Here is a 13,162-nt window from a genome sequence, read left to right as displayed (position 1 = left end):
AAAAAGGAATAAAAAAGTAAAGAGAGCATTTAAAAACAAAAGGGAGACCCGTTGGATGGATGCAAAAAGCAAGCAAAAGGAGGCCAAGTAGGCAAATTAAGCATCTTTATCCCCTAAAGAAATAAATATTATAAACCTCAAATGGAGATTATTGGAAAGGTGGAGGAGAAGGGAACTGCCAAAGGGGAATGGCGGGGCCCAAATGCAAATTGGATGCTGACTGGGACTTGAAAAGTCCCCTTCTTTCTCACCACCCCTCCCATTTCCTCCCCTGTTGCTTTCTCTCCTTTTTAATTCTTCTTTCTTTTTCTACCCGGAGGAAGAATCAAATTACGCATTTCTAAGGCCACACACCCAAACTTGTGGCTGGGAATGGCCACAGCTGCTGCTCACGTGGCATCCCCACCCTTAGGTTTTTATTCTTCTAATTGCACCACTAAGGGGGGTAAAATAGAAGAGAAGAGAGACCAGAGCAGAGGAGAGGAGAAGAGAGGCCAGAGCAGGTACCCAAGTTTTTTTAAGGGGTAAATTAGAAAGTTTTGAGAAGAGAAAGAGAGAGAGAGAGAGAGAAGAGATGGGGGAGAGCAGAGACCCGGCGATTAAGCTGTTTGGGAGGACGATTCCACTTCCGGCGAGCGAGGAGGTTGGTGAATTGATTTGTTCTTTTATGGGTGTTTTTCTGTTTTGTTTTGGATTTGAAGAAGTTGGGCCTTTTTTGTTTGATGCCAAAGTTGTTTCCTTTTTGAGGTATTTATGGGGTTCTCTGTTTTGGAATTGGATGGTGGGAGGGGTTTTGAAGAGGAAAGATTTGATCTTTGGTTGTTTCGAGGCATGGGTTTTGTTTTCCCCCATGTTTTCTTGTTGATTTTAGGTTGTTTTGTGGATAACTTGATGTTACTTTCCATATAGTTATTATTTCTCTGTTATGATGAAATAGACGAAAATTTTCTCATACATGAAACTGTAGAATTAGATGCTATTTGACCTTTGTTCTGGTATAATCCTGGAACTTATCAAGTATAACAAGCTTACAAATTATTGTTGTCTATTCTTTTCTTGTATTCACCATAAAATTAGGTAATACAATCCTATTTGCTTGAAATAGAATAGAAATTGGTATGGAACTTGTAGAACTCCTTGTTTACTTCAGTCTTGATGCTAGGTTTCTTTGGTGTTAAGCTTTTATTTGAAGATTCCAATAAAAATGATCTAATAGTAACTCTCCTAAAATCTTCAGACTATTCTAGTGGAAGAATCTTCTCCAGAATCCAAGATCAAAGATGACTCCAAAGATAACTCAGATGACCAAATTGTGGCACCCATTACAACCTCTTCTATGAACCAGGCTCAACAATCTCCTCCTACTGATCATCAAGAGCCTCCATCCCTTACCACATCCACCGGATCCGAAGCCGAGAAGAAGCTTTCTTCGGATGAACAAGAGACACCACCTTCGAACGGGATGAAGCCCGAAGAGCAACAGAATGAATCAAGCAATTCCACAGAGAGAGCTCTTAAGAAGCCTGACAAGATACTTCCTTGTCCAAGATGCAGCAGCCTGGACACCAAGTTTTGTTATTTCAACAACTACAATGTAAACCAGCCACGCCATTTCTGCAAGAATTGCCAGAGATACTGGACTGCAGGGGGATCCATGAGGAATGTGCCCGTAGGAGCTGGTCGTCGCAAGAGCAAATCATCATCGGTGTACAGACACTTAACTGTCTCGGATGCCGCCATCCATGGAGCACATTCTGAGATTCTTGAGGGTAGTCAGAATTCTCCAGTGACACCCAATGGAACAGTTCTTAGTTTTGGTTCTGACGCACCTCTGTGTGAGTCCATGGCTTCTGTACTCAACCTTGCAGAGAAGACGGTGAAGAATTGCAAAAGAAACGGATTCCACCAAACAGAGAATTGTGACGAGAACTCTTGTGCCACTTCGGTGACGGCTTCAAATACTACAAGCGACAATGGAAATGCAGCTACTAGACAAGAGTCGGTCATTCCAAATTGTCAAGGATTCACACCTCAATTCCCCTATGCCAATGGATCTCCTTGGCCTTATCCTTGGAATACTCCAGTTCCTACTGCTTTTAGCCCCTCTGGCTTTCCATTTCCAATCTACCCTGCAATTGGCTATTGGGGCTGCACTATACCTGGCAATTGGAATATGCCATGGTTGTCACCAATTGTTTCTGCAAACAATGGATTCTCAGGGCCTGGACCAAGTTCTCCAACACTAGGAAAGCATTCCAGGGAAGGTGATGCCATTGAAGGCGAGGGTGCAAAGCAAAGCAGTCATGAGAGGTGCCTCTGGATTCCTAAAACTTTGAGGATCGATGACCCAGAAGAAGCTGCAAAGAGCTCGATATGGGCGACGATGGGCTTCAAGAATGACATGTCTGATGCTTTTACTGGAAATGGGCTGTTCAAGCCCTTTGGGACGAAGGCCGACATCAAGAACAGCAATCTAGAAGCTTCCCAAAGAATGCATGTCAATCCTGCAGCTCTGTCTAGATCCCTCAACTTTCAAGAAAGCTCATAGAGAAGTGCAAGGACTATTGAGGGATCTGTTGTACATAAGCTGAGCTATTTTAGTTTATTAGGCTAAGTTTGACACTATTGATTAAGCTAAGTTTTCCTCTCTAAGTCAGGAGCAATATTGAGAGTAGCTCAAGTGACAGGCCTCCTATGTAACAGTGTAGTGTGAGTTTATCTACTGTGCATATTGAAGTAATTAGGTGAGGAATAAGTGTAAGAGAGAGAGAGAGAGAGAGAGAGAGAGAGAGAGAGAGAGAGTTACAAAAGACTTACATATTCTGACATGTACTAAAATAATCTGCAAGTTTGGAATGGTGTTTTTATTCCCATTGATAGCTGAACATATCATTGTCTTCTTGGCTTTGGCAAGAAGAATTGCCCAGATTAGGAGGTACTTGAAAAAAAATGAAATCTTCCTTTCTACAAGTTCTTGACTTGTAAGCTGGAAATAGTTGAGACACAGGAGCACATTCTCAAGAAAGCAGAAGTAAAGGCCTTGCTCTTCCTTTTTTTGCAGATAAGTATAAAATACTTACCATGAACACTAGTGCATCTCTCTTTTCCAAAGGGTCTAAAAGAGAAAGATGCAAGGGGGTTTTTGGAAGGCAAAAGGAGGAGGCCACCACTTCTCTCTCTTTCTATTGACCTGACTAAGGAGAGCACCATTTTTTTTTTTTATTGAGAGATTACTTTCTACTGCAGAAAAGGAATGTGGAATTCATAGCATAATGGATATACATTGAGCTCATAATTTCCACAAAAATATGGGACTAGTACAGGATTAAGCTTTAAGTTTGTGATGCGAGAAGTGAAAGTTTTACAATGAAAACAGTTGATTAATCATCAAAACTTCCAGTAAGTTTACTATGAATAACCACCCTACTAATTAATGTGTATCAGATTCAGCATTACATGATACAAAATGATTGTAGCCATGGCATCAAATGGACCAAATAGCAACCTGATTAGTCCCAATATAGCTTCTCACTAAGACATCTTTCAGCTGCGCTGTTTTTCATGATTGATCTGCTGACTTGCAGTTCACTGGTGCTCAATCTATTTGACTTAGATAAAAGGAAGTCTTTTTGACTTTTAGAAGGTTGCAACTCTTAAGGTCGGCTCCATTTGCACTCCACTCATATATAAAATGTTTGAATAGAGTTCCATGGTGGCCAATCATGTCATGACCAAAACCAAATATCTACAGGTATGACCACTTTCTCTGGCGCACACAGGAAAAAATAGAATTTAGTATTTTGAAGCATAAAGCAACTGCGAAATTCATGGCATTTGGTAAGTAAGTGAGAAAATTAACCTTTCTTCTCCCACCCTAGCTTGGGATTCGGGCTTAGCTTAGGTTAAGTCGAGCAGAACTCAAGTCAAGTCTATTTTCAAACCGAAGCCTAAAATTAGGTTATTTTTAAGTCAGGTGAACCAAACCTATTATTTATGCCGGGCCGGACCAAACCTAAAATACCGAGCCTTAAAATAAGCTAAGAACTAATTAATATATATATAATATTAATAAATATTATGTTTAAGTCGACTCTGCTCAAGTTCAATTCGAAATTCAAATCGACCACAAAAACAACTTGGCTCAGCTCAAACCGCTCAATTATTTTGCCACCCCTATTGATGATACAATATGGGGCATCTGATTGAATGGAAATTTGCAGGTTTTGTCGTTCAAATATCTACATTAGTTTATGTCTAAGTAGGTTGAATTTATTTTTTCACAGTCTTGAGTCGAAATTATTTTCAAAGTTTGGGTTTTATCTTTAACTCTAATTGTTAGCATGTTAAAGAGAGTCTACAAATATTGATTAGAGCCTTGTACCAAGAAATATATTACATGCCATGATTAATTATAATAATTACTCACCAAATATTACGAGTGCTTAGGTTACTGGGCCCTTAGCAGCCCAAGTTTTAATTTTTGGGCCATAGAGGACTCCAGAAGAGGCCCAAGATGATCACTATCGCCTAGTGGGCTCACAGAGGGGTCGAATTACAAATAGCTTAAGAAGATTAGGTACTTTCTTTTACTAAATTATTAAACGCTAGATGCGAAATTACTAAAGTACCCTTGAAGCACTTGAGGAAATTAAAGTACTCTTTCCTAATACAATTGTATGAAAGATTAGTTAGTTTAAGTTAATTGAAGATCCCATATAAAAAGCATTGTACAAAAGTCTTAAGTGCGGTTGTTAATCACAAAACAATTAAAATATAGGGGGTCAGATGGAAATTGTATTTAATGCTTTTCCAATTGTATATGCTGTGCACGACGCGTGCCGTCTAGTTGCGTGCACCAATAATTGTGCAAAAATTAATTAAATTCTGGTTCATTAAAATAATCGCACCCAAAGTTGACTATGAAATAGATTAATCTATCGACTTGGATTTCGGTACGATCGAATCCCAGTTTATGATTCTTGGAGCAAATGTGTTTGATGTATTTGTGGGAAATTAGTTAGATTTGGTGAATGATACTCCACCTTCTCTTTATTTTTTTTTTATTTTTTTTATATTATTCATGAGCTCGAAGATTAGATTTGGATTGAAAAAATTGTCAACCTTCCCTAGATGAGACCTACTCTAAGCCCTCTCCTTAGATGAGATTTACTCTAAACTATTGTTAAGTTAACTACACTGCCGAGCCATCAATGATCTCCTTGGTTATGGGTAAAGTACATACTAATTCTACTAGAATTGATTTTTTTTTTCTCTTGCCACCCTTTTAATAGAATAGAATAAGAAATTTATAAATTAAAATCTAATGAGTTTTCTCATAAATTCGACGATTATATATATATATATAGATTGAGAAGAAAGATTGTGCGAACGAGGTTTTATTCACATTAAGAAAATACATTGTATCAAACTCAAATCGACACATAAAAGTAAAGCCAAAAAATTGTTCCGATTGTTGCATAGGCACAAAAGATTTGGCTTCCAATGATTCCATCATGGCCACTATGAATCTAGCTAACCAAAAGATACACCTACACAAAACACTTAATAGAAAAAAAAATTGTAAATCTTACTATTCATAGTGCTTCGTGGCGAAGGAGGAGAGGGTGTAGCAATGACAAAAAGGAGGTGGCAATGACTTCCATGACATGGAGCAAAGAAATCGAGAACAATAAAACAGAGGTGGATGAAGGACCCTACACTCGCACCTTCCCCTTCGTTAGCAAACCCAACTCCAACTTCATCACCACCAGCTTTGCAGGAGTGACGATGAGGAGAAAAGGATCAACAACGAGACTAACCAAATAGTGTACCATCCAACATTAGTCCAACTAGTAGGGCGAGCAAGACAAGTCCAAGCCTACAAATGAAGCATGGTAGGGTGGTGCAGAGTGGCGGCAAGCTTGGAGAGGGTGAAAATGGTGGCATCATTGAAGTCGTTGAGAATAGGAAATGGACAGAGGCAACCTCAGTGGAGGGTCTAACGAAGTTAAAAGGGATGGAGGTAGCCAGAGTAGGGCTATCAAAAAAGCCTGTGCACTCGCAAGCTTGCAAGCTCGGCTTGAGCTCTAAATGAGCTAAGCCGAGCTTATATATCAAGCTTGAAAAAACTATCGAGCCGAGACAAGCGAGCACTGGCTCGCTCAAGCTTGACTCGATTAGGCTTGTATAATATATATATATATATATATATATATATATATATATATATATATATATATATATATATATATATATATATAACCAACGGATCTACTTGTATGATACTATGATTTTAAAAGAAACCCTAGCCTCCAACACTTCATCTCCTAAAACCCTTCATGGAAATCTTCCCCAACCTCTCTCACCATCTCCTCCCTTGGCCGTATTTGTCCTTCTCGTCCACCTCCACGACCCTACCCTATTGATGATGATGGGGGTAGCGACGACAGTTGATCCAATTGTGAAGAGAAAGATGCGGGGCAAAAAGAATTTGATGACAAAGAGGAAGATGAGGGCAAAGAGGATCCAACGAAGAAGATTAAGACGCGAGAAAAGAGGATCCAACAACGGATACAACGGGGATGCCCCACCATCTTCTTTTACAGTGCGTCCCGGGACAATGTTCGGTGATTTGTCCAGGAATATAGTGATGTCAAGGAGTGAAGTGTTGACGAGATGCTAACGTGGTGACATCTCACTCTCTCTCTCTCTCTCTCTCTCTCTCTCTCTCTCTCTCTCTCTCTCTCTCTCTCTCTCTCTCTCGTCGGGGTTTTTTTTTTTTTGAATAGTGAGTGGTGGACGTCCATTGCCGTCCTCACCTTTGACAATTGCTTCATTGACGAGACCACGAGATCTCCCCTTCATTGTCGAGCCGAGCTCGAGCCGAAGATGAGCCGAACTAGGCCCAGCTAGCTCAAGCTCAACTTGTTTACACCCCCAAGCCAAAGTAGAGAGAGATGAGAAAAGCCATGACCATGACCGAAAGCTAGAACCTCTTCTACTTAAGGGGAGATCCTAAAACCTCTCAGAATTATTGGACGAGCGCAGATTCCAATAGATCAACCTGCTTCATTATTTGAGTTCCCTAATCCGACTCCTCTAAAGAAAAAAAGAAAAAAAAAAACTGTTGACTATTATAATATCACAAAACTTAAAACTAAAACCATTTGCAAACCACATGGGACTAATTCTAGACATTGCAATCCGTTAAACTAGAAATAAACAAATAGCGGTGACTCGACTCCGAATCATTGAAGTAGGCGGACGACTCGGTACAGGGCAAGCAGTGGCGGCTTCGATGCCTCCAAATGCCGCATTTAAAGCCGATCACAGGCGGTTTCCGGATCCAGAGGACTCCCCAGTCCCCAGTCCCCACCACCCACCACCATAGGGAGAGGAGCGGCGACCGGATCCCACAGCCCAACTCCATAGAGCATTCATAGAAGAAGAGCAGCAACTCAACTACTTCTCCATTGTGATTCTAGAGAAAGGACCCAAATTTACAAAACACCATTAGAAATCATGGGCAAGCCTTGTTTTCTCTCAATTCTTGTTCTTATCTCAGCCATCTCTCCATTTCCATCTCTCATGGTGCTTACTCTACTTTGTTTACATTAGATTAGTGCTATTCTTCTTTTGCTCATGTTGGGTTTTGCAGGATTTGGGAGAAGGATTCAGGTTATGAAACACTATGGGAGGTGGTATGCCTCTGAGGCATTGCATGAGGTGTGTTTCTTGTTCTTTTTTTAAAAAAAAATTTCCCTTCTTGTCGAGATTTGGATGATTTATTTAGCCTAATAACTGTTCTTTTGTGGGTCTGTAATTTTTTTTAAGGATAATTTCGAGGTGAGAAGGGAGATGGTGGAAATGGTGATGGACTACCAGGACCCAAGAGCAAACACAAACCCAAGAAGTGGGGTGTTTAATTCTCCAGCCCCAGCCACTCCTCCAGTTCACTAGTAGAATTAGGAGAACGGATAAAGTAAGAATAATGGACTTCCATCTCAAATTCTAGAAGTTAAAATTCCTTTTGCTTCATGGAATCCTTGAATCTGAATACAAATTTGTTTATATATGATGGTGGCAGACAATGCTTGATTGCTAATATAGATGATTACTATCACAAGGATATCATGGTGCTGCAGTTCTTAGGCATTAGACCATATTCTACATTTACACTATCTGAAGCATTCAGGAATGGATTTTGATGTTCAGCTATTGCACAGGAGCGTTGAGACATCCACTGCTCACTTGTTTCAAGACATAGAAACATGTTAGGAGTTTTTCACCAGTCAGCTATTCATGTCCTGAAACTTATTAAGGCCCTACTATAATTTTCAAACTTTTTACTAAATTACTATAATTTTTAGATAAAAGTAGTCATATATATTTCACTAAAGTAAATTACTTTAAAAAAAGTTGCGGCGACTCTATTCTAAAATATATTACTACATGGCTTGCTATCTTAGCCTGCAGTAGTTTGATAAACCATTGAGAAATATAACAAAATGATGAGCTTTTCTGCCAAGGGCATCAGATTGGTCAAGAACTCTCACACAGTCATTTCTATTACTTCAGGACAATTCTTGTACTCTTCTAAGATATATTACTGCAAGAATCACACAATAAGTTACTTCTCTGACGTAGTTTGGTAAATAGTTTGCAAACTATGGTGGAATAAATTTTTTTTTTTTTAAATGGGAATAGTAGATTGTCAAAACCTCGAACTTTTTGCCTATATTCTTTTGAACCCAAATATGCTGTTGATACCAATATCCTAAGTTTAGTAATGAAGCAGGAATTTAGACCTTAATGACTGTAAAGGGTGGACCTTACTCTGTTTAAACACAACCAGCCTATAGTATAATCCAACAAAAACGAAAGGAAAATAATGAAAAAGGCCAGGTATTTTATCAATTGCAAGAGATATATCATGTGAAATTTGTGAGGATTTCTTGTAGAGAATTCTGTCCATTTTATCCTCACCTTGCTGCAAGGGTAGTCCTCTTCAGTGAAAACTGTGAGGAAAGGCCAACGTGAAAGGGTAACTAGTAGTCCCCACACTATTCTTCTTCCCTGTTTAATAGTTCCAGAGATGCAACACAACAAGATCCTCATGTTCATCTGCAGGGCCACCTTTCTTGCTTCTATGTGGCTCCTACTCCCAGGAAATCTATGAAGGTTGGAGAGATGGAAACTTCAAAGTGGACACCATTCTCTTCAAATGTTGATGACTCTGATGCTCCTGAGTTTGTGGTCTCTAACAAATGAGATGTGTGGCTTGGAAATTGCATTTCTAGCATAAATTGTGGGTGATGGTGGAAACCCATAAACTCATCTCTTGGCTGCTCCCATTGGCTTCTACTGGAGGAAATGATGGCCTTCTCATGTTTATTGGCACCTGCTAGTATTGCAAAAGAGAAAGAAAGTTTAAAAAGATAGTTTTTATTAGCTTGCATTGCATGATTATGAATATACAGAGATGATTCTTATATCTGTTTCCCTTCATTCTCACTTTTTTAGATTATATGTGGGTTGCTATTAATAGAAGAGAGGTGTTCTGAACTTGGTCAAGTATAGCCTGCTGCTGAGTCTATCAAACTGTCCGGCCTGGTTCCCTGGCAGGACATAGCTTTGATTTCCTCCTCCCATTTCCAGCAAACTTTAATTGGAGGTTGCTCATGGAGAGGCAAATATGTACTGGCCTCATGTTCAGGTCATTAATAGGTGCCAATTAGGGAAGAGAGCAAAATGAAAAAGATAAGGAAAAGGCCCTTCAGGTACACTGCAGGGGGACAAGTTTAATGACATCAGTCTAGTGACCATGGTGCAAAGACCTTTACCAGGGAAAAGATACCAAATAAGTAGAAGCTTCTCTACAGTTTGTAGTTGATTGTGCTCGTAAGCCTAGCAGTAGAGTAGTTGGTATAGTAACTTATGCTGTAAAACAGCAAAAGATAGAGGTGGATTTTCTTTTTCTTTTTTTCTTTCTTTCTTTCTTTTTTTTTTGATTTTATTTTTAAAAGATAAGAGATAGATAGGAATGGGAAGTGAATACCAGGAAGGAAATCAAAGTGTCCACAGTTATAAGCTGAGACTAGGGAGTCCCCTGTACTGTTTGCCATGTAGTACGAGCCAAAGGAGCCATCCATTGGAGCAGGAGAAGGGGAGAGGTGAGATGAGTTCCAGGTAGATGGATATGATGCAGCTTTCTCCACTCTCATCAGGACTGCTCGGTTCAGCTTCCTCCTCCTATAAGCATTGGACTGCTCTCTATACTTCCTAGCCATGATCACATGCCAGTGGTTCTTCACAGAGTTGTCAGTTCTACCAGGAAAAAGCCTGGCAATCATAGCCCATTTGTTCCCATACAATCTATGAGCAGCCATTAGCTTCTCCTCTTCCTCCTCACTAAAAGTACTTTTGTTGATCCTGGGATCTAGCTGGTTGAACCATCTCAGCCTGCAGCTCTTCCCTTCACACCCACCACACCAAATGATATATGAAACAAGATAGATGCTGATAAAAGATTTGAAAAGGAACCATCAACAGCGCAAATATGTCAGTATTTTTACCTGATCTTCCTTTAAGTTTCTCAGCAATAAGGTTCCAGCTCTGGGGGCCATAAAGAGCCACCATTTCCTTGAGCTTTGAGTCTTCTGCAGGAGTCCAATGACCCCTGGTGGTGAAACAGTCAGCAGTAGTCTCTTTCCCTGCAGCCATGACTCCCTCATTGGTGCTTGGTTTCAAAGAGGCCATTTGGCAGCTCTTGATGCGCTGGTACCTCACAGTTGAGAGAGAGCTCATTTCAGCAACCACCTCCTTGGAAGAGGAGGAAGAAGAAGAGTAGCTCCTTGAAGCATGGGAGTCACACTATCAGAAAGCCATCATGGAGGAGAGGAAGAAGTTAAATAGAGAGCAGTAAGAAAGCCAGAGAGGAAACATAACTAGAAAGGGCAAAGTGTTTCTCCAAGCTTTAACAGAAATCCACACGGCTACTCTTGTCCTCTAGGCAGCAGTCAAGTCTGCAATACGGCTGCATGAATCCACAACATCCATGACGCTTGGCAGCTTATAATTGACTCCCATTGGCTGCCAAATACACGGCTGCAGAAAATTCCTGCAGGCTGAACTCAATTTCTTTTTTTTCACCACCTTGATTGGCCCAGCAACCATTTCACCACCGCGACAAACATCCGAACTATCACCCACACGTGTATCGATGTATGTCTCGAGTCTCTCTCTCTCTCTCTCTCTCTCTCTCTCTCTCTCTCTCTCTCTGTGAGAGATGTTAACTCGAGAAGAGAGTTATGTATAAATATTATATATATATGTAGTCACTGTTGAGTAGAATAAAAGCAACCAGCATAAAAGTGAGCTCAAAACAGGAATGGCATGAAATTGTTGTGAACTTCTGGAACAATCCCAAAATGATATGAATGGGTTCTACGCCAAACTATTGCCCCTTCAACTCTCCCAGCAGTGCTTCTGTTCAATCACAAGCGACAAAATCCCTTCCCCTTGGAAGCTACAACTCTCTAGACAGTCCTCCCAGAAATCAACATTGCACCAAATAGACTTACAAGTCTGGATCGACTAATGAAATAAATTCCCTTCATCTACTTGATCATAAGAGCTTGTACACTAATGCCCAGCACTTTCCTTGTACCACCTAAGAAATCATAACCAAGCATAAGTTCCAAATCCTATAATAGTTCTGCATAGGTACTGCTGGGTAGAAGCTTTTATATACAGTATTTCTACTTTTCCAACTTTTTAGCTCTCAGGTTTGATTCTTAAGTTGAAAACCAAAGCACCAGAGTGGACTTCCTAACTGTTCCTGATGTTAACATTTCACAAAAAAACTTTACTGAATCAGACTCTCTCACCACTGAAACTCAAGCTCCAGAAATGGCCAAGAAGTGTACAGACAAAAAAGAAATAACCCACTATATATATACCACCAGTGGAATGCGTTGCCAAAGCATTCCCATATTGAAAGGATCAAGGAGTTTTCTAGATGTGCCTCAACCAACGTCACTGTTCACACCGTGGCAAATTGCAGAATCCAGTGACAGACTTCTCATAGAGTGAGGTGTCCACAGTGCACCAAAAATGTACTCTCTCCTCTCTTGGGCAGGAGAGCTGAAGGTACTAAAGCTCTGCAGCTCAAAAGAAAAGGGTAGAAACAGAAACTTTAAAGAAAAGTAAGTATCAGGATAAATGAGCAGAGAGAAAAAGAATGAAGGAACCCTGAGAAGACTTTGGTGGGGGCTATTACTTTGCTTAACATTGTAATGCCAGTTGAGAGATGCACTCAGAAAAGAAACTAATACAAGCACATATGTGAAAATACACTCTGCAAATTACCATGGGCATATTAGCTGTAAATCTAATAAGGAACACAACATGATCTTTTTCCAGATTATAAGAGATAATTGATAGTCCAATCAGAAGACAGTAACTTCAGGTAAAAGGCGTCATTGAGAGAAAAATTCACTGAGGATATTTCAAACATACAGAGCAGATAGGAGGAAGAAATTTCAAACATAATTTTGAATCACTTGCTAAAAGAATCCATAGCATTTCGCTTACTGTTGAGCCATCTGTGTACGATGCTTCACTCAAACCCCTCTCTTTGATAATAATCTTATCGCATTTATGCACACAAAACCAGAAATGAACAGTTTGTCACTGAACTTTATCTTATCCTAGAACAATCTTTCCTTGTCAATCCAGTGAATTTGTATTGGCAGCATTCTTCAGGAGCTACACATTCATGATCAAGTTCACAGAACAACTAAATCTTTTCTTGGATGGCCCAAAGAAATTTGAGGCCACTCATGTTTTAAATAATTTGTCCCTTTCGGATACAAAAGGAATAGAGTTAATAGCTCAATTAATATTTAATAAAGCTTAATACAGCTCACCATGTGTGCTATCAGCAATCTTACAAAGTTTATGTTGAAACAGTACCTGAAAGTTGGCATCCAGTAAATAATAGTCTAAGAAGTATGTCCTAAAGTAGCAAATCTGTCATATATTGCTTCACTTACCCCATTAATTTGGTTGGACTTGCACAGTCGTCCATCTAATTAAGGAGAAAACAAGGTAAGAAAATCTTCAGAAAAGAAATCTTCATAACAAGAGTATCCAAGTCTCC

General features: G+C 39.8%; 2 protein-coding genes and 1 long non-coding RNA gene across 4 annotated transcripts; 2 read left to right on the top strand and 1 right to left on the bottom strand.

The window, feature by feature from the left end:
- Positions 1-453: 453 nt before the first annotated feature.
- Positions 454-2,950, top strand: LOC140759847 (cyclic dof factor 1-like). The gene is made up of 2 exons (XM_073096509.1): positions 454-643; positions 1,238-2,950. The coding sequence occupies exons 1-2, from the start codon at positions 575-577 to the stop codon at positions 2,546-2,548; spliced, it is 1,380 nt and encodes a 459-aa protein (XP_072952610.1). The 5' UTR covers positions 454-574; the 3' UTR covers positions 2,549-2,950.
- Positions 2,951-7,268: 4,318 nt separating this feature from the next.
- LOC140759886 (uncharacterized) lies at positions 7,269-9,271 on the top strand. Its single transcript, XR_012104284.1, has 4 exons — positions 7,269-7,590; positions 7,658-7,725; positions 7,834-7,981; positions 9,130-9,271. It is a non-coding gene; the product is annotated as an uncharacterized lncRNA (long non-coding RNA).
- On the bottom strand, positions 9,147-11,776 carry LOC140759884 (uncharacterized). 2 transcript variants are annotated; one of them, XM_073096567.1, is made up of 3 exons: positions 10,575-11,776; positions 10,058-10,474; positions 9,147-9,403 (listed from the first exon to the last, which is right to left on the bottom strand). In XM_073096567.1, exons 1-3 carry the CDS (start codon positions 10,804-10,806, stop codon positions 9,147-9,149), a joined length of 906 nt encoding a protein of 301 aa, XP_072952668.1. In that variant the 5' UTR covers positions 10,807-11,776. The 2 variants fall into 2 exon arrangements, with proteins under 2 accessions (XP_072952668.1, XP_072952669.1); XM_073096568.1 differs by having other exon boundaries at positions 9,147-9,400; positions 10,575-11,770.
- Positions 11,777-13,162: the final 1,386 nt, after the last annotated feature.

This window comes from Typha angustifolia, chromosome 5 (assembly GCF_048772165.1).
Source record: "Typha angustifolia cultivar Huaian chromosome 5, ASM4877216v1, whole genome shotgun sequence".
Lineage (NCBI taxonomy): Eukaryota > Viridiplantae > Streptophyta > Magnoliopsida > Poales > Typhaceae > Typha > Typha angustifolia.
This window is presented reverse-complemented; position numbering and strand designations above follow the sequence as displayed.